Source organism: Populus nigra, chromosome 6 (assembly GCF_951802175.1).
Source record: "Populus nigra chromosome 6, ddPopNigr1.1, whole genome shotgun sequence".
Lineage (NCBI taxonomy): Eukaryota > Viridiplantae > Streptophyta > Magnoliopsida > Malpighiales > Salicaceae > Populus > Populus nigra.
The window spans coordinates 11,400,608-11,421,946 of NC_084857.1; the positions used below are offsets into that span (position 1 = coordinate 11,400,608).

The 21,339-nt window shown below is 37.3% G+C and overlaps 3 protein-coding genes and 1 pseudogene across 5 annotated transcripts; 1 reads left to right on the forward strand and 3 right to left on the reverse strand.

Moving 5' to 3' along the window:
* Window positions 1-128: 128 nt before the first annotated feature.
* Window positions 129-1,641, reverse strand: LOC133696772 (photosystem II D1 precursor processing protein PSB27-H2, chloroplastic-like; annotated as a pseudogene).
* Window positions 897-12,635, forward strand: LOC133697406 (protein SUPPRESSOR OF GENE SILENCING 3-like). Of its 3 annotated transcripts, XR_009842865.1 has the most exons (5): window positions 897-2,501; window positions 8,629-8,936; window positions 11,418-11,790; window positions 11,865-11,920; window positions 12,004-12,635. XR_009842865.1 is itself a non-coding variant. In XM_062119920.1 (4 exons), exons 1-3 carry the CDS (start codon window positions 1,678-1,680, stop codon window positions 11,768-11,770), a joined length of 1,485 nt encoding a protein of 494 aa, XP_061975904.1. In that variant the 5' UTR covers window positions 897-1,677; the 3' UTR covers window positions 11,771-11,790; window positions 11,925-12,635. The 3 variants fall into 3 exon arrangements, 2 of the variants coding, with proteins under 2 accessions (XP_061975904.1, XP_061975903.1); XM_062119920.1 differs by lacking the exon at window positions 11,865-11,920 and having other exon boundaries at window positions 11,925-12,635; XM_062119919.1 differs by lacking the exon at window positions 11,865-11,920.
* An 804-nt stretch (window positions 12,636-13,439) lies between these two features.
* Window positions 13,440-14,324, reverse strand: LOC133697408 (ferredoxin C 1, chloroplastic-like). The gene has a single exon (XM_062119923.1). The coding sequence runs from the start codon at window positions 14,024-14,026 to the stop codon at window positions 13,592-13,594; it is 435 nt and encodes a 144-aa protein (XP_061975907.1). The 5' UTR covers window positions 14,027-14,324; the 3' UTR covers window positions 13,440-13,591.
* Window positions 14,325-18,993: 4,669 nt separating this feature from the next.
* LOC133695683 (transcription repressor OFP12-like) lies at window positions 18,994-20,048 on the reverse strand. Its single transcript, XM_062117607.1, has one exon. It carries the CDS (start codon window positions 19,864-19,866, stop codon window positions 19,234-19,236), a length of 633 nt encoding a protein of 210 aa, XP_061973591.1. The 5' UTR covers window positions 19,867-20,048; the 3' UTR covers window positions 18,994-19,233.
* Between the last annotated feature and the right edge of the window lie 1,291 nt (window positions 20,049-21,339).

Consider the following 21,339-nt stretch of genomic DNA (forward strand, 5'->3'; position numbering starts at 1 on the left):
CTCAATGCATATGCGTTGCGTTGAATGCTACACAGCCTTGCTAAAAGGTTCGCGGCAATGAATTTTGTATTGGCTATATCATGTAGGACTGTAAGAGAGATGACATTCACAAGAGAAAGGGAAAACGGTTACTGAATTTGCTTAAACCATCTTGTATTCTTGATGGATGTAAAAAAACCCTTACAAGTGTTTTTATTGCATGAATGATGAATCTACAAAATGATAGTGAAGGGTTTCGTAGTAACCATAGAAGTTTTGTTATATATTTCCTACTTTCAAGGCCTCAGCATATTTTGCTCTCAAGTTCCTAGTTTTCTTCCCGTACTTAAATGGAGGTGATTGCATATAGATATCACAGGCACAGCCTGAATTTCTTATCCAGAAAACAGTTGGGATCGGGGTAGTTTAGGTGATGCGCTTCTGGTTACTCGAGCTTAATTCCTCAACTGCTACAAAATTTCTTCTTCAAATCATTCAACATCTCAGACTTGACCTCTTCCGGGAGTGGTGATGAACCAGCCTTAGGGGTGTCTTGGACATATGATTCCTGCAAGTGAACCCCAAGAAAGTAAAAAGTGGCAGAATGCCACAACTCTCCAAACGGTAAAACGTTGAAGATGCATATCTCACGGCAATACATCCTTGGGATCTTCCTCGAGTGACTCGCGGAGGTTCTTCACAACATCTCTAGCTGACTTTTAAGTACGCCTTTGGCAAAAATCTCCCGGATTTTGTCTTCTCGTTAGGATCAAACAATGAACTGATGGCCCCAACAATTACGTCATCCTTTCTTCCTGTTGATTTATCTTCAGCCGGTACTTGTAATGGTGTGAGAAAGCAATTTAAGGTCAGAACTGTAACAAATGAAGCACTACATACCAAGACATGTCGACGACTTGGCTAAGCAACTTGAGATTTAGAACAGCATCACACCTGGATTTTAGTTTATCTGTTAGGTTGCATTAGAACCTTCAAGAAACAAGGTTGATGAATGGTGCATCGTTGTCAGCACTGATCCAGAAAAGAAAGAATACACAGGAAGGAAGGAAGGGAAGTTGCTGCTGCTTACAGTCAACATCCGGTCTACAGCTTCTGTTCATCGTCTTGAAAGTGACAAAAGGGCATATTTTTTGCTGCAACAATCACAGCCATTCTTGTTCCTGTTTACTCTTACTCAACCAAGCTGAGGAAGTTAAATCCGCAGCATCCTACGAACCAACAAGCAATTATTATGGAAATTGAGTTCTGTGCAAAACCAAGAACGAAAACACACCCAATCCTATCTAGAATTGGATGCAGAGTAGATGGGCTTTACCTTGATTCCTTTTATTCCACACACAGATTTCGCTTTCAATCCCTTCCCCCTCATTTTTCTTCGAAAGAACGGACTCCCACGAATTTATCCAGAAGAACACACCCGCTATTTCTCTAAACCTCAAGCGAAAGACTTAAAAAACGTCAAGGTGACTTGTCGTTTTCATCAAGACGACATGTAGCTCACCTTGAGATCATCCTTTCTAATAGACCAGACCAGACCAGACCGTTTTCACCATCCTCTGCCTGTCCCTGCTGCAAGTAAACGCAGAAACCACATAACAAAAACTCCTTCACTCTCTCCTCCTCTACTGCAAATCTTGACATCCAATTAAAACCCCTAATTTCACTTTCTTCCAGAGGATGGCAGGAGGTTCCCACCCCAAATCCTCCACTCACAAACCCTCCTCCTCTTCCACCCCTGCCCCCCACCGCAAATCCCGTTGGGAATCTACCTCCAACAACAACAACAATCCACCACCACCTCAATCCAACCAGAAACTCCCTAAACCAAACCCTTCCCCAAAGCCTAACACTGGGCGATCCCCCAAGCCCGCTACTCCTACTGCAGGCCCAATCCAACCTTCACAAGTCCCTCCGTTCCCGTTCCCAGACCTCGGCCCTCCTCCACCACCTACCTACGGCTTTCACATGCTTGAACGCCGCACTATTATGCTCGCCGACGGCAGCGTCCGTTCTTACTTAGCTCTCCCCCCAGATTACCAAGACTTCCCTCGTCCTCCTCTTCCGCCGCGGTTCCTTCACGGTGGGCCCACCCCCGAATTTCTTCCCAGTGGGCCTCGCTTCCCTCCACGGAGCCCTGATGTGCTAGGTTTTCAAAATCAGAATAAGAGGAAATTTGAAGAGGAATTAGTGAAGCACGGGAATAGTAGTAGTAGTAACTATAACAACAACAATTCAAATGGGAGAAATTATACTTTTGGGGGTGCCGGGACTAGTAATGCGGGGGATGAAATGAGAGCGGGGAAGCAAATGAGGATTAGTAGCGGTGATGGTGTGGGGTTTGTCAGTAGTAATAATAATAGGAATGTTGGTGAAGTGAACCAGAGTGAATTAAAGAAAGCGTTTTTGCATTTTGTGAAGGTGATTAATGAGAATGAGGCTGATAGGAAGAAGTATTTGGAGGATGGGAAGCAAGGGCGGCTTCAATGTGTGGCTTGTGGCAGGTTAGTTACTTTTCAATTTTATTTTCTTCTTTCTTCTTCTTCTTCTTCTTCCTTTTCTTGTGAGTGATTTATTGAATATTTTCTTCATTTTACTATACAAATGTTGGTGTGGAACTTATACAATGTTTTCTTTGAGTTTAATGGGAGCGAAAAGGGTGGTTTTTTCACGTGTTTTCAGAGGTGGCTCCAGGTTTGGTGAAAAACTATCCTGTAGTTTTTTGTTTGTATTTGCGAGAGGGAAGATACTCCACTTTCAGTCTTTCCAGGACTGCTCAACACCTAAAGCCTCGCATAAGGGATGCTTTTGTGTGTGTTTAAGCTTATTGCCGATTGTATACGCTTCTATCCAAGGATTAGTAGTTTGATGGTTTTAACATTTTCCTGCTGGTGTGTATGGTGATATACATGTTATGCTGCTAGAGTATTGGGACAGGAATTGCCATTTCAGTTTTTCTATGCCATAGAAGGCTGATTCTCTGCCAGTTTCTAATTGATGTTGGATATGGTTCCTTTCAATTTAGGGAAATTATTAGTTATTTAGTGGTGTAACTGAGTACTTTACGACTCTGGCAAGATGCTAGCAATACTTGATAGTGATGCACTAACTGCAGAAGTCACGTTTGATTTACAAATTATAACTGCTATTGAATGTAGGAAGACATGAAAGTTCTCGATCAGTACATGATAGTTAAAGAGTCTTTCCTCCTTTTAGACTAGTTTAGATAGATATAAACACTTTCCTGGCCATTTTTTTCTGTGGTTACTGTTCTTATTCAGTAGGAAGTTTCTTACTGTCATAGATGTCAAGTTGGCTGTTGGACTTAAAGTTGCAATTTTCTGTGGTAGAACATATGCATTCCTTTTGGTTCTCACAACAGGTGCTAACATCATGGTAGATTTAGTGCATTTGATAAATACAGGTTTCGGGTCTGAGTTTCAACCAAGTTACAAAATGAGTTTAAGTATTCACCTTTTGCTGTGCACTTTTTGTAGAATTGGAATTATATGGTCATGTTTTTATGCTTTTGCAGATAGGTTTATGGATGCTTTTTGCTGTGTTGAGTAGAAGATGTGTTATCCTTTGATAATTGTTTTAATTTGTATGCATAATGAGAATACATACTCTTGGATGCTAGCGCGTGAAATTTTCTAAACTTGGATGAACTTCATTAACTTGATGAAATTTTTACATCATTGGGTCAACTTGTCTGCAAAAGTTGGTTGTTCGTTCACTACCTTTGACGCATATGATCTGTCTTAGTATGCATACCTTATTTGGAAAGCAAAAAAATAATTTAGTTTCTTGCTTGGCGCTTCAATTAATCAAGGAAGGTAGTCGGTGCCATTTCCATGTGTGATATTTTTTATTAGATTGATTTATTGGCTTTTATGATACTGTGCTAGGGTGTAAAAAATTTATATGTTACCTGCAAACTAGCTGTATTTATAGACAAGCTATATGCCATTCAACCGCCCCCCCCCCCCCCCCCCTCTTTTCTCTTCTACTTTAGATTGGTGGGCTTTTTTGTTGTAGCTTGCCTTGTTTTATTCTTCTTATTTGCAGTTCAGAATAGTAAATGATTAAATCCCTTACTGTGGGTTATGAATGCCAGCTTGGCTGCAGAATTGGGACTTACATTGTAAATTTCTGTGGTACAACTCCTGTATACCTTTGGTTCACAATTGTTCTTAACGATGTTGTAGATTTAGTGCATTTATTGTAGACATGTGCAGTTTCCTTGTATGAATTCCAACTTTCAAGTTGGAAAATAGTTTATGCATTCACCTTATCTTTGCCCTTTCTGTAGAAGAGGAGATTAGCTGCCATGCCTTTATAGCTTTTCAAATTGGTTTACAGTTGTTCCTCTTCTGTGTAAGCTGGCAGACTTGTTATGCTTTGAGGATTGCTTAATTCTCAAGTAGCAGTCAAAATGTATATTTAAGAGCATTTTGATGAGTGAGAAATCTGAACAAAGTTGAAATTTGTTGGTTGTGTTTCGTTGCACATGTATACTCTAAATTATTAGGCTAACTTATCTCATAAAAAATGTCAGCTGTTCATTGACTACCTTAAATGCTCATGGTTTTTCTTAATATGGACATGTTTTGGAAAGTATGAATAGAATCTATTTCCTTGTTTGGTGCTTCAGCTGACCAATAAGGTGTATAATCCTTGTGCAGTATTCTTTATAACATCAAATCTTGGCTTTTCTGCGTACTATATTAAGGTGTATAATCCTGGAATTTATCTACAGATTAGCTGTTTGTTTTCTTCTCTTTTCTACTCCAGATGGGTTTTGATTATCTTGAATGGTAGGCATTTATCATGTAGATCTCTCTCTCTTTCATGATCTCGAGGAGTTACCAATCCCTTTAAGTGCCTGCATGACTATAAGTTGCATTTTGTTTTTGGTTGTGGGCCATTTCTCTTTGCTGATTATTATGAGGTTTGCATGTTGGCTATGTACTAGCTTTAATTCAAGCAAGGATTGTCTAAGGTGCTTTAACCCTGTCCAGCATGGACTTATGGATGTAGAAGGTGCTGAAGAGCAATTGGATTCAAGTAGTCAGAGGGCAAAAGAATTTTAAGGCTTTAGCGATTGAACATGTGATTTCAGATCTGAATTGGGTTTAACAGGGGGGAGTGAAAAATTTGCTAGCCTCACACAAATGAGATTAAGGAATCATTCCTTGGAAGAAAGCATCACACTTTCTGTGGTTTGAATTAACCCAACACAGCAGAGAAATTCTTATTGAGTTTTTCTCATTATCCTTTTCGAAAATGCATGGCAGAACTTTACTTTCTTTTTTATAGTTTTGAAACATTCCTTGTCCTAATTAGTTTTGGAGAACTATCCAAAAAATGCTCTTTGTATTACGAATATGTAAAACCTAATCAACAAACATGTTATCTTTATGGTTAGAAGATGCTTTTATAACGTAACTATGGTTAGAACAACAATCTTGTTTTGCGTAAAGTTATTAAATTACAGTTTTGGCCTTGCTTACATGTTTGTCCAACGCGACACTTTAATCCCCAAGTTGCATCAACTTATTTATGGCTCAAAGCGGACATTAACTCTATTCTGTAATAGTTCATTCACTATTTTGTATGATTTTGAAAGTAACTCCCAGGGCTTTCTGGTAAACAACTTCCCATGCCCTCCTCCTCCCTAGGAAAATATCAAGTACCTCCCTCGTGATGTGATGAGTCATGGGAATCAGGACAGGAGCACTCTCCTTATGGTTGAAATTTTTATTTAAAAAAATTGGATTGTTACAAGATTAGGTGTGAAGTTTTTAAACAACTGAAATGTGTTTTGAGTAAAATCTGGGTTTTTATTTGAGATGGTTTGAGTTTTGCATACCCATACCCTTGCGGTGTTCTTGTAAGCAAAACTCAAATACATGAGCAATAGTTTGGGAGTTAGTTGTAGTTGCAACAGTGGTGGTAGCCAATTGTCTAGCATAGCTTTAACTTCCTTTGACTCCATTAATCTAGTCCTTTGTGTTAACATTTAACTCATTTGGGATTAAATGTTACCCCTTGGCCTTTAAGCCCTTAATGAAAAATTACAAAAGAGGTTTAACCATTATAGGAGTAGCACTTAATCACTTTGATCTCATAGCAAACATACCTGTAATGCAACTGACCATGATTGTTAAGAAAGAGAGTACTTAATTGAAGGTTTGATCCCAGAAAGAGGTGATGAGCATTATAGACTTGCATTCTGTCTTTTCATTGATTTTAGTTGTATACTCATACTTGTGAAGTTGGGAATAGTTCATCACACTTGGGGGAACATATAATACCCCCTTCCCCTTTTGTGGTTTACTCATGTTTGTGAGTTCTGTTCCATCCCAACCAGAACAGACGAAATACCTTGCGCCGCCCTAAAATCCAAAACTTCAAACCCTTAATTCCATATAGCCTTAAATTTCGATCCATTTCAGAAACTCTGGCCAGGATATTTCTCTCTTCTCGTAGCTGTTCTGTTCCATGCTGAAAATGGGTGAAGAAACCATATCCCAATGGTTGGCCTTGCTCCAGACTCTCACTCAATGGCGTAGGAATCCCAATGGCTAATAGGGACCATATTCACTTACATTGATGCAAACTTTTACCTCCTTGGGAAAGATCTAGAGTCCTTACCATGGCAAGAGGCAGCAATGGAGAAATTTCTGCAATGGGTGAAAGCTTGACGAAGCAATGCCGTGTGGAGCTCTATCTCCCTCGAGCAGGGATGGGAACAGCCATGTGTCATCACCCTTGTAGACGAGATTGTCAGATGCCAATCAGTCCGTTCAGGCTCGTGGCTACTGAAAAGGCATGATTCAGTAACATGACAGCTGCCTTTTTATAATCCAAAGCATAAAGGGTTGTTTTTGCTTGTAACTCTCTCTCTCTCATTAAAGTCATTGAACTTCTTGCCCATTTTATATTTCCAAGAAATCATTCTCCCTTCTTGAGCATAGAAGCAAGTATTTATGTTGATATCATTTTATAAACATTACTTTTTTTATAATAACTTTCAAAATATAGCCTCCAATGACAAGATTTTTTCTGAAATAGTAACTTATTTACATTTTTTTTCTTAGATGCCTCAATTAAAAAACATTGCTCAAGTTATTTTGATGAAAAGTTACTATATTGAAAAGATTTTCAAGTTTTCATAATTTCATTTTCAGATAGAAGTTTCATAATTGAGTGACCTTATTTTTTCACTTTTATTTTTTGAAATAAAACATGTTATTGTAAATTTATATATGAATACAAATTATATATATATATATATATATAGTAAATCTGAAACAAAATGTCAAACTGTACCAGTACTGAAACACCCCACACTGATAAAATCCGTAACATTCTCTGAAACAGAATTGACAACTTTGCTTTTAAGTGTTATATCATAAAGGCTTTGCAAGCTACATATTTACTATTTGTTGGCATTGCCTAACATCATGTTTTTGTGCACATTTGTTGATAAAGGAAGCCATAAAGATTTAAGAATATGGTGCTTTTGACTAATCTCTTAGAATGTTCAAGTGTTATGTGAATCATGGCATTCTATGCACATTTGTCATATGTTTTATTTGCAGTACATAGCCTGTTCACAACATTTGGTTATTATCATAAAAAACTGTTATAGCCTTTTAGAAATTGATTTGGTGTTCTTGGTCACTTGTGCCTCTTGTTGAGTTACCAGGGTTTATCATTATACCAACCTAGCTTTACTCTTGTTAACCTGTGTTTTCTTCAGCTTTGTTCTGCTCTTTTCCATCTTGAGTGTGAAAGTTTGTGACTTATTTATTAATGATGAGGCTGTTCCCTTGTATGTCTGCAATATTGTAGTTTTTGTCTTGCCTATTGGTTGTAGAGTAGTCCATTGGTATTTTATTCTTTCATTATTGAGAATAAGGAGAACTAGTCTGAATAAGCTATGGTGTTGGCTCTGTAAATGCTCTGTCACTCAAGAAGGGGGTGTATCTGTATTAATGTTGCACTGCTGCATTTAAGTTTTGCCAGTTACACAATGTGCTATGAGCTTTAATGCTAGTGCCTTTGAGGTTGTTTGGTCATGATACTGTATTTTTGTTGGAAAGGTATGCTGTGATATGAAAATTGTTTGTGTGATTAGCTGTTTGTCAACTTCCTTATAAGGATTGTGGTTGAGGTCATGATTTTTTTTTTTTTTTGAAAATATTGTCTTGTGGATCTTGATTTATGCTTATTGGGGTTTATTTGGAAGTCACACAAATAAATTTTGTTCATTTTTCTTATGGATAACATTTGAAGGGGTTCACCTTAGAGAGTCCCCACCATGTCAAAGTGACAGCAAAGGTGGAACTATCACCTTGGCTCGTTTTGATTCAAAGTCCAGCTCTACCTGCTTGCTACACTTCAAAAGTTTGATGTTTATTGTTTAGCCAGATCAAGGCATGCAAGGCGCGGGCTTTATGATGTGAACTTGATGTGTTACTTGTGTGTTTGTGCCTTGAACTTACCTCAAATCTGGTGGTGAATGCGTCTTTGTTATTCTTTAATCTGAACTTGTAGACTTGACAATATCTGAGAGAAACCTGAATTATTATTCTTCAATGCCCTTGATATGCACACTTACAGGTCTTCCAAAGACTTCCCAGACATGCATGCTCTTATAATGCACACGTACAGCTCAGATAATGCTGATGTGCGTGTGGATCACTTGGGCTTACATAAAGCTCTCTGTGTTCTAATGGGATGGAACCATTCAAAGCCTCCTGATAACTCAAAGGCCTACCAATTCTTACCTGCTGATGCAGCAGGAGCAAACCAGGATGATTTGATTATGTGGCCACCAATGGTGATAATTCATAACACAATTACAGGGAAGGGTAAAGATGGGCGCATAGAAGGTTTGGGAAACAGAGCAATGGATAGCAAAGTGAGAGGTATAGTGTGCCCCTTAGTTCCTTTCTGTAGTTGCAACATATACAATGATATTTATCTGCTCAACAGAACCCTCCTGTTCTATAGGATGTACTTCCTGCTTTTTTGCAACAGTTATTAAAGATGCTGGTTACTAGTACACTACCTCATTTTGGTGTATTTTTTTGCTAAGAATACTGATGATATTTTTTATTTGGGAGCAAACCTGAGTAGTAGCTCAAAATTAATAGGTTACTTTAGCAGGTGCTTTAGCATTTGTAGCTGGTTTCTTTTAGTTAGGTTTTTCCTTCTATAGTATCTTGTATGCATATTATTTTATTATGGTATATTGCATGGTTAAAATTAAGTTATTTAAGGGCTAGAGGTTTGTTGTGTTAGGCCTTTGCTTAACTATTTAAGGGCTGTTGTTGCTGTAATGGAAGAATATTTATACTGTACAGACCAGAAGACCAGCCATTGGCAGTGCTTGTTCTCTTCTTCACTCTCTTTTACATTATACTCACTCAGATAAAACTATTGAGGAAACAACATTTTGAACTTTATGATCTTTTTGCCTCTCCACAACTGTGAAGCTCATCTGCAGTAACTAGCCCCCATGAGTCTAGCCGCTATCCAAAAGACACTCACTTATGGAAAATATCACAGAAATGTACCAAATTATTATAAAATTTCACCTACCCAACTAAGAGATGTTAAGCGGTTTTGGGCAGTAGGTGGAGGACTTTGTGATGTTGAGCAAATTTAAATATAATGCTCTTTGTGCTTTGTGACTCGATAGGTTCTGTTTTAGGGAAGTTTAAGTAGCTAGAATTTGGGATGCAGGTTGCAGGTTTTCTCGTGCAGTGACTAATTGTTGTGTTTAGAATCTAGTTTGGTGGATCAATCATTTGCATAAGTGTTGTGGATGTTGTTTGCTGTTGCATGATTATGAGTTAGTAAAGCAAGCAAAGAATGAAATATGGAGGCTGCCTGGAAGCTGTGAACAGTGACCCAAACAGTACTAGAGTTGCAGATTCGTATTTTATGGTGCTACTTGATGGAAGAATGGATCGGGATTTGCATCATGGGTGGGTGTTTTACAAATGAAATAAGGGTTGATTTGATGTGAGAAGAAGTTAATGCAGTGATGGAAGTTGGGAGTGGATATAAAAGAACAAGGAAAGAGAGGAAGAGAGATAGATAATGCACTCATTACACACATGCATAGCTTCCAAGCTAAAACCAAACACTCATAATTCTGATATCAAAAGTATAAGAAAGTAACTCTTTATACATAGGTACTTGCAAAGACTCTTGGGACTTTTTCTTGTTCTGGTTCCATGAGGTTTAGAATTTGTAATTTGAGAAATACAATAAGACTAGTTGAGGTGCAAAGATAATAAGAGACTTAGAAATTCTTAGAAGAATATGTACTCATGAACTTAACTGTAGCAAGAACATGAAAAATTGAGCATTTCTTATCACAATGATTATGGTACTCGTGAACCATAAAAGGTTATGTTGCTCAAGGACTCATGAAAGAAAACAAAACCACCAAAATCAAAGATCCCAATGAAAACAACAACTGATTGTGCTTTCCAATGGCTTTATTACTTTGCTTGATGCAATGACAAACATGCTTTTGAGTTGAGTTTAGATCATGAACTCTGCTTGTTCTTTGCTTTGCATGTTGCTGAAGAACATGTATTTCAGTCATGGTCTGAGACTAAGGATTTCTTTCTTTTTTTTGGATCATAAACTCCTTTTATATTCTTTTTAGTTTTCATTTTCAGTCCATCCAATTCTATCACTGAAGGAGAAACAAAATATCCTGAGGGCCCTGGTGGGTGACTTGAATGTTTGTGTTTCTAGATTTGTCAAAGATTGAGCCTCAGTGACTCTCTGGGTTTCAATCTTAATCGTACAGTTTCTGAGGCTGTACATTTTGTATTTGTTTTATGCAGACCAGGCTACATATATCTCTTTTGTATTCCTTCAATATACTAGAATCATGGGACCTTTAGTCTTACACCTCATGTCAGTGACTTGTTTGTGCTTCCTTGCACGAAATTACTTTTTTGCATCTTGTTTCCATGATTTATTAGTTTGCTTTTTCTTTGCTCTTCTGTTTTGATGTTAGTTTAATTGAAGTCTGTAACAACAGGCTGGTTTATTCTATTTTCTTTTGCAAATTTGTTATTGTCAAAGTCTATTTACCCATTAACCACTGCAGGTCTCAAATTTAGGGTGATCAAATTTTCTTTTGGATGATTTACAGTTGCTAACTGATATTTCTAGTGTCTGCTGTTGTTTTCAGCTTAGTATTTTCTTTTTCTTTGAGCTGAATCATTAATTATGAATGCAATATATGGAATCATTGATTTAGTTTATCCTGGGATGAAAACCTGATGATGATTCTTATGAGCTCCATCATCTGCTCAATATTTTCAGTAGCTCAACTCGGCACACTTATTTTTGTTTCTTTTTTTACCTTTTCTGGTCAGATCTCGGATTTGTGGGTGGCAAGTCAAAGTCCTTGTATGGAAGAGACGGTCATCTAGGCATTACCCTTGTAAAGTTTGGTGGTGATCAATCAGGTCTGAAAGAGGCTGTACGGCTGGCAGACCACTTTGAGAAGGATAATCGTGGACGCAAAGCTTGGGGTTGCATACAGCCTCTGACATTTGGCAAGGATGACGAGAAAAATCCAAACCTTGTGAAGGTGGATAGGAGTGGGGAGAAAAACAGGATTCTATATGGTTATCTTGCAACAGTTGCTGATCTATACAAGGTTGATTTTGAGACAAGGAAGAAGGTCGTGATTGAGAGCCATCAGGAACACAAAGCATCCAAGTAGACTATGGATGATGACATGAGGTACAATGGTGTAATTTAATGTATTGTCATTTGATCTGCAAACCTCTGATCCTTCATGGCATTTTATGCTGCAGAAGGTGAGGAGAGCTTCATGTAGGCATCTCATTTTCCTTCTTTTGACTGACTTCATGTAGGCCGTTTGCTAACTCTATTTAAGTTAAGAGGCAGCCTCTTGGAGTTTGGATGCTAACTTATCAGTGTTTGTATTGACAGCTTGTGGTACGCGGGAATTTTACAGCTTCAGGTCACGTGATTGTTTACATGTTCCCCTGTTATTCGCCCGCTAATGTATAGACATGAGTTGGCATCATACTTGCAAGCACTGATTATGCACGCTACCATTTATCTGTGCTAACTACACGTAGGATTAAATGCATGGAAAAAGGGAGATCTCTCTCAAGGAAAGAGTCTTCACGTGTGTGCTTGTTGAAGTCGGGATGCCGAAATGAAGATGTTTTCTTTGGAATTGAAGGGTGACAACTTGCACAGCGGTTTGGATGGTTTAACAGGACGCAGCGCAGCCTGGCTTCTTTGGAATTTAAGCAAAGTCGCCCATTCTAAAATCGTGGTGATTTTCTTGTTTCTTTCTTCCTAAATTCCGTGGGACCATAAGATCGTTTATTTATGCTGGTGGTGAGTGTAATGTTAATGACTGCCTGGTTGATGGGTCGCACACTGACTCGCACTCTCAAAAGTTATGAAGATTTGATATCCTTATGACACTGCTAGTAAATAGGAGAAAAGACATCTGATAACCATGCACTGAGAAATTGTACGAGATGAGGCCTTTATCTTGGCCAATTATTTTCTGGGGTTCTTGATAATGACAATGTTGTCTTAACACTTGTCTTGTTTGCAATCATCGTCCTTGCTGCTTTCCAAACCTGAAACACCCTTATGACCTCATCTTGTTTTGTTGTTGGTTGTTGCCTGCCCTTCATGTCCTCTCTAACCAGTACCATTGAAATATTCATGTTTCCAGCCCTTCTATTATGCATAATGAGCGTGGGAGGGGAGGAAGCACCTTGCTTTCCCACAGTCGATCTCCTTGGCCATGACATTCTTATAGGTATCTGTGGTGAATGGAGGTAGCTGAAAAGTGGGCAGTTACATGATTGACGGGAGGTTGCGGTACTCGAAAATATGGGCACAATCGCATCTGTGCTCCTGGTTTAATAATTAATTTGAGGTTTGTTTTTTTGTTTTAAAAATATTTTTAAAAAATTTAAAATTTATTTATTTATTTATTTTTGTTTTAAATTAATATGTTTTTTGTGTTTTTAAATTATTTTAATGTGTTGATATTAAAAATAATTTTTTAAAAAATATATATTATTTTAATATATTTTTTTAAAAAAAATACTTTAAAAAATAATTACATTCTCAAACAAACAAAAACATGTATGGACATGGGATCACTGGCCCAGCAGCTGAAGACACGATGGCATCCTCCCTACTGCCTGCTTTTCTTTTTTCTTTTTTCTTTTCCCCATTGAATTTGATGGTTAGCAACCAAATGCATGGTTGCATCAATCCCATCTTCCACATCTGCTAAAGTGGCGATCTCTAAATCAGAGGATTTGAATGAAATTCAGAGGACAATACTATTTGATGGTATGATTTGCTGGTCGGCACTGAGATGGCAGAGATGATCCAAATTTTTATTGTACATTATACCTCGGCACATGCAAGAAGCAAATCTATTCAGCATTCTATTGAAAAATAAGCTAATGATAAAGATTGAACTGAGATTCAATATGTGACATCAAAGTTCTTCACTTAAACATTAAGCATACAACATTCAGTCATTAGCTGTTGCTAGTTGCAGTGACAGAAGCTCCTCTTCAGGAATAACCCTAATTTGACAATCTGACATTGGATAGGCTGCGCAGAGCAGTGCATACCCTCGCTCGACCACATCATCACTGAGCATACCATCACTCTGATCAACCGAGCCACTTATTAGCTTTGCTGGGCAAGTCATGCACACCCCAAGTTTGCAATCATGAGGCACAGTCAATCCAGAGTCCAACGCCTTGGACAGTATGGTCTCATCCGGTTCGACCTCCAGCTCCGTGGATTGACCTTCATGCTCAATCACCACTTTGTAGGACCTAACTACAGTCTTCAAGGATCTGCCAGCTTTGTAGTGGAGCTTAAAAGAAGAGACCTCGGTGGGTAGTTTATGTCTGGTTAGGATGAAGGAAGGAGATGGGGTGAAATGAAGGGCTGCCATGGTTTTTTGTGAGGTGGGAAATGTGGGAAGCTTTTGTTAGTCTTTAGGTAATTTGTGGTGTTTGACAGGATAAGGTTTTGCTGGGAATTGAAGGTTGTCTTTGGAAATTTGTTTGCTTCATTCTAGGTGGGCATTGCCCCGGGCTGTGGCAGTGGCAACAAAAATCTCAACGCTCTAATAATAATTAAAAACAAAACAAAAAACAAAAAGAAAGTGCTCCGAATTGGGAATTGCAGGCGCCTGCCTTCAAGGGAAAAAGATTCATGGTACTCAAGCTACTGCAAACGTGATTTCAAAATCACACTTCCTCAGCCCATATACAGTCTGCAGACAAGATATGGACAGTGCTGCCTCATAACCAATAACTGCTGCCAATAACCAATAACCAAGAATATTTTCAAAGAAGAAAAATAAATAAAATTTTACTGATATGTCGAGTAGTTCAAACATAACCAGCAAAGACTAATATTTTATGATGTTATGTTATTTTATGCTATTGCGAGATTACAAGTAAAGATTATGAAAAATAGAGTAAGAAGATTATCATAAAAAAATCTTCATCGGTAGATATTGATAATTCTTGTATTGAGTGTTTATTTTTCAGAAACTAAATATTTATATCTCATAATTAAAAATAGATTACGGTAAAGTGCATATTTTCCCAAATTAAAAGGGATTGAAAATCGTATTATTCTTGTAATCAATAAGATTTATATCCCTTCCGTTCCATATTTTTGGTGGTGGAAAAAACAGCTAGTTTTTCTTCCTCCTGGCATTAATAATAAAAACGACGACAGAAATCTAAAAATATTCAAAACAATGCTTAGATCTCATATTGGTCACATCTCATTCAACATCGAGTTACATACAAACTATGCCAGGTGTCATCACATTACAAGAACGGTCAATCGGACAGTGATCCCCAACTATTTGTAGAAAAATCCCTTTTTCTTTTTTTCGGGTGTTTGATTCACAGATGTTTTTTGAGGTGGGTGGATAAGGAAGAGAAAGGTTTTAGCGTTTAGGGAGGTTGTGTGGGCTGGGCTTCACAACGTAAGGCCCATAATGTTTTCATGGTTTGTGTACGGGTACAGGTGGCGAGCTCAAATTAACCCACCCCCATCATTTATTAACCAAATTATTTTTCGTTTGGACTTTGCAGATACCAGTAGTTGCATTTGTTTAGATGATTTCAGAATCTCATCGTATACAATTTTCATTTTTGGTGTTATAATCCCATAATCTTGAGGAATTAGAATGTGTTATTTATTCTTTTTTAATATAAGATGAAGGCACAGCAAAGGAATTGTCTCTATGTTGTGGATGCGGTCAAGGATGGGGCTGCAAAAGCCAGAACTACAGGAAATGCTGTTAAATCATCAGACCTCTCATTCCCAAGTCACAAAGCCACGAGACTGTCTCAAGCCACGACGCAGAAGACAAGCAGCAAAATCTAAATGCGGTAGCAAACAAATTTGGCAGACTCCTCGATCGTCACGTTTTTCCACGGAAAAGGAAAGTGGGATACTCTCCAAGACCCAAACTATGTCTCTCTCTGGAGTTTGAGATTTTGATTTATCTGCTTTACCTCCATCACATCTCTGGTTCTTGTAAGATAGTGGGGATCGGTTGCTGTGGCGGTGACACGCCAGGTTTTGGATGTATCAACAGGATTTTGATTTGGCTAAAAAACGAAGATCTCTACATCCAGGAGATCAGTTTGGAGTTGACAGAGATGAAATATCCAAAACCTGAGAAACATATCATTCCAACATCAATGCCTGTTCTACTTGCATTATTGTTTTTCAATTATTCAGGCCAACACAAACAAAACAAAAAAAAAAGTTACAAAACATGGGTGATTCTCAAAGCTTAATGCAAAACACAAACAGTTCCCGGTGTGATATTAATTGCTGTCATGTAAAATAAATAGTTGTGCTATAATTAAATACATTGATTAACCATATTGTGCATAATTAATTATAATGGATCTAATAAATAATGAGTAGAATGACATATTTTCTAACGTTTAAGTATTTTTAGACTAATTTTCAGGATCCGAGACTGCATAATCTTTGACATTTATACTTGTATGGCTATGCTTAAGTAGGTCATTCATTTTTTCCCCCTTGTGGTAGCTACGTGCTAAGATTCAAACTCTAAGTAACAGCTAGCATGTAATACAAATCTACTTATCACCTAAGCCAAATCTCAATGAACCTCGCACACACATGCATGCATCTTGCTACCAAATCTTCTAATAGGAAATGTCTATCGACACCAATAATTAAGTAAATGGTTAACCAAGGACTTTCACAAAATCAGCATCCAAATTCAAGGGAGTTAGTAAGCTAGTTTTACCCTAATGATGCACATGTCCTGGTATAACACACGGGGTTTGGCGTGTCAGATCATTATACAATTAAGATCCTGAAAAAATCCAATCTAGGGTCATTTTCAAGAAGATATGGATTTACTTTCTCCCACATATATAACTCATAAATATAGGACCCAGCTTCATATATAGCTGCCAAACTTGACTTGAGGAGAAGAATCCTTGAGTCTTATATATATATATATAATTCTCACTTCCAAAGAGAGATAAAATACTCGCAGCTGCATATTAACATCTTAGCTAAATAATAACGAGAGGAAAAAAAAAAAGGGGGAAGACAAACACAGCTTCAATGGTTTGTTTGACACGGGAATTGGTCAAACTGGTGATGAATAGAAGTTTTTGTCTTGGTGATGAACTGGTAATTAATTAATCTTTTAAGGTCATATTATTCTAGCTAGGATAATTAGCCCGCCAAAAAGATTAATTAATAGGGATACACATGAAATGAAGATATTATTCTAATTTATTCGATAAACTTTGTCTAGATTCTCACATAATTAATTATAGGCATGCTGGAGGCCGTCCTCACACTTTGCTCCTGCTCTTCGTCTTTAATTTATCGGAATGTTAAAAAGATAACGATAGACAACGTTCAGATTCTCTGGATCGGTTTTTATATTCGGCCCTACTTGTTTTAATTGCGACACGTAACTATCCTTTGCATTTGGCCTCATCTACGTTGATCGATCGCCCATTTTCATCTGCTTTCATGTCCTGGTGAATAATTAGAAACAAATCAAGGCCGTCCAATTGTTACCTCTTTAGCTGACACGATATATATATATATATATATATATATATATATATATATATATTGTGATTCTCTCATAATATCCCTCCAGATGCCATAACTGATTAGCCCTAAAGAGTGAGTGAGATATAATAATGGAAGCACACAAGGACAAATGGTCCGGTGTTAACCTTACCTAAACCAACTAACTTTACGGTAAGAATTAGTTAATTAATCAAGCATATATGTGATATATCAAAATATTTCATTCTTTTGTCGTAGTTGGTAGCACCCCTCGTTCTTTTTATCGATAATAGTTAGTATATATCTCTTTGGATCCTCTTCTTTGTCTCCCCCACTGTACTATCATACAAAAAAGAGGAAAAAAACTAGCTATCATTGTTTAATGCCATGCCCTCTTCCTCTCTTCCATGCACCTATATGGGGGTTCACAGTGCACTTTTTGGGGCTTTTCATGGACTCATTCGAGTTTGCCAGTCCAAAACTTGGACTCCGTTGTATTAAAAATCAAGTTGATAAGTCGTTAATCTTTTTTCTTTTTTTTTTTTGTCTGGATCAGTACCGTGTTTATGGCTCGGAGCATTTACTGTTAACTTGGTTAGAAAGATTAGTTGAACCAATAACCTCTAATTTGACCATTAAGAATTTTCTAAATTCAAGTATTTATAAATTTAGTGCTAATTAAATGCTAATATACAGACGCCGTGAAATATATACGAATGATTATGCAATTTCTTACATGTAATTAGCTTGACTAACATTAATTAATTTTATCGCTAAATTTAGCAATATTGTGAGGGTAATCCTGTGTGATAGATCAACTGGTTAAGTTTTGAGTTTGTTTTTTAATGATTATAAATTTAAGTTTTCTCAGAGTTAATAGAGATTTACATGGTCATTAATTTTAGGACCTGTAAAATTAATCAAGATACACGAAACTGACCCAAATATATATATATATATATATATATATATTTGTGTGTCGGGGTGATGTTATTTTTCTAATTTGCGGTGCTAAATGTCAAGTCAAAAGCTAATTATGCGGTGGTGGGGACTAATTAATCGACTTCAGGGTGAATTATAAGAATTAGCTAGTTGAAGCGTTGAACGGTGATTTTTAGCCCCAAGTGGAAGATTCTCCATTATAACAAGAGGGAAAACAAAATACTAAGTCAGAAGTAATTATATCATCAATCTGGGATGCATAAAAAGAAAGACAAGCAAATCTAAAACCTCCTCTTAGAGTCCTCTAATTAATAAGAGATCGATAATTTGTTAGTTAGATCGATGACAATATCATCATTCACCGAAAGGGAAAGCATTAACTGATTTTCCGACATATCCAGAATTGAAAGTGGCTTTGACTAAACAGAAACCAATCCTGAAACGAGCGTAGATAACATACTTTGTTTAAAGATCCGTCTTCTGTTCTGTACCTCTCCACACATTCACCCGTAATTTAAGATCCCAAATAAATGTTGACAGGTGCAAGGGATATGCGCACCACAGGCCACAAACCTAGCTACCCGAAGGTCCATCCCATCGCAAGCGCCCCTGGCTAAGAACTAGCTAGCTAGGTTAGCTCCTGATTGTCGATGTGCAGGGCCACAACAAAAATCAAGGGAAATAAACCAACTTGGGCCTGCAGCCGTGCATAGCCAATTAGCTAGGCAAATCACCTGCTGGCCAATCAAAAATCCATCCAAACCACCTAGAAACACTTAACAAGAAAAACTTAAAAACATGCATATAACCCAACACAAGACAAAGATTAAAAATTAAAACATCATCGAGACATTAACATCCCACGCGAATTCCTTGGTTTCCAAATTATTTATAATTTACTTTGCCTCCATTACAAATGACCTTTACTGTGTCTTCATGCATGATAACATCGATCCCTCCTCACCAAATACAAAGTGATTCCACAAAACAACGAAAAAACGTACCACCACTAACATACATCACATATGCCCCTCTTTTAAAATAACAAAACAAAATTTAAAAGATGTACACAGTACATAATTGACCTCACACCAATAAACGTGAAACCTTGTGTTATTGAAGGCCTTCAGGTTTCCAGTGGGTGTCGGGTTCCGGCGAGGGCGAAGACAATAGGCAAACAATTATATCAGCGAAAGCACTAATGATAAACTTGTGGGTGTTTTTAGGGTTTAATTTAAGATAGCAAGAGATCAACTCATGCAAGTAGTCCCAATTAGCCCTAACGTCCCTTATCTCTCTTGCTTCAATCATCTCTTGCATTGAGTTTTTAAAATCTATATAAGGATCTAGTGAATACTTTTTAATGGCAACACCTCCACTGACTGGGGTATGAAGCTCTTGCATGGACTCAATGATGGAGTTGGAGCGGCCAGGGGAGGAGGAGAAGAAACGTTGGGAGGCGATAATGGTGGCAAAATCAGGCGTCGAGTCGGTGTCAGGATCGGAGTAAGATGAGGAGGAGGAGTTGGTGGAGGGAGTACTGAGGGATTTGGAGGTGGATGCTGAGGAGAGGTCATAGAGGGAGTTGAAGTTCTTGATCATTATTGATGTGGTGGGGGCGGCGGCGGTAGCGGATGGTAGTAATGGATCACTATACTCTTGCAACTCTGAGGGGGGCAATGGATGTGAGGACGGGGTTATGGTGGGTAAGCATTTGAGAATGTTCTTCCAGAAGATGGTGGGCATTTTTCCTCTTGATGAGATCAGACAGGGAGATTGTAATGTGTCTGCTATAATGGCAATGGGGATAAAAATAGAGGAACGTTGAACGGTGGAGATTTTATTTGGTGAGAGAGAGAGAGAGAGAGAGAGAGAGAGCAACAGTGCAAGGTTGTGGAGGAGTAAGAGAAGCAACAATTATTTTTGTCTTCCACTCCTATCTTTATTCAAGGCTTTTGTAGCGAGGATTATATACAGTACTCTCACCATGATTAAACTTGTCTAGTTGTAGTTGGTCAATCTATATAAAACCTAATTTAGATAGGGTTTTGGGTTTTTTTAAAAAATATTATCGAAGTTAATCAAGTAACTCCATTAAGTACAGTACTCATTTGATTTATAACTTTGATTAATCCAAAAAGAAAACTCAAAATTACATTATTTTATTTTAAAAAAATATTTACTCGAGTTACCATGCATGCTTTACTCATATAATATTTGTATGCCAGGTCTCCAGTCAAGTCAAATTTAATAATTACATGTGTGTGTGTGTGTCTATATATATATATATATATATATATATATATATATATATATATATATATATATAGATACAGGGACATCTCTAGACTTGAAATATTGTGTAGAGTAATGTAGATTTGAGCTGTACGTGTATTGTGTGCATGCCTACGTACGTACGTACGTACATATGAAAATGTTATGTGATGTGGGGGTAGTTCGTTGCCGTTGCAGTGGGTAATTATTTAACACCGTCACCGAAATGTTGTGGAGTATATATGATCTGAGATTAAAATGCTGCAAAAGACATCACCACATGAGCATGTTTCCTCAGAATTCTTATGGTCTGTGTGTGTCTCTGTGTGTTGTTGTATTTTTATTTTTAACATGATCAGCTACTCATTTACATCTTTCTGGGCCAACAAACACCATGATATGATCTGATATGACAGTACCTCTCATCCAAATAATTGACAATCTCAGCGATGCATGCAAAATTACCTTACAGTTGCTTCAATCGCATTCAAGGAATTTAATGCCTTTCTCTCTTTATTTTCCAGATCTTAAATGCACAATAGATTTTAGATAATCTGTTCTTTTAACTGATCCGTCAATTTTGACTGCTTAATTACGTACCTTCTCTCAACCTTGATTCATTGCATGCCTTGTAGCATCTATCTATCTATATTATAGAACAAAAGCATTCATCATAATTTCTTACATTTTGCTTATTCCTTTTCTGCCACATGAATGCTTTTTTTTTTATTTAACGGTAATTAATGTTGGTTTTGTAGTTAATTTCTCTTGGATGCCAACGGTTAATATTCTGTGTACTTAAAAAAAAGAACAGCAGCAATATTTTCCATTGATAGGATAAAAAAAAAAAAAAGAACAGCAGTAATATTTTCCATTGATAGGATAAAAAAAATGAACTAATAATGTAGAAATGAATGATTATTACTCTTAATTTACCATTTCCTT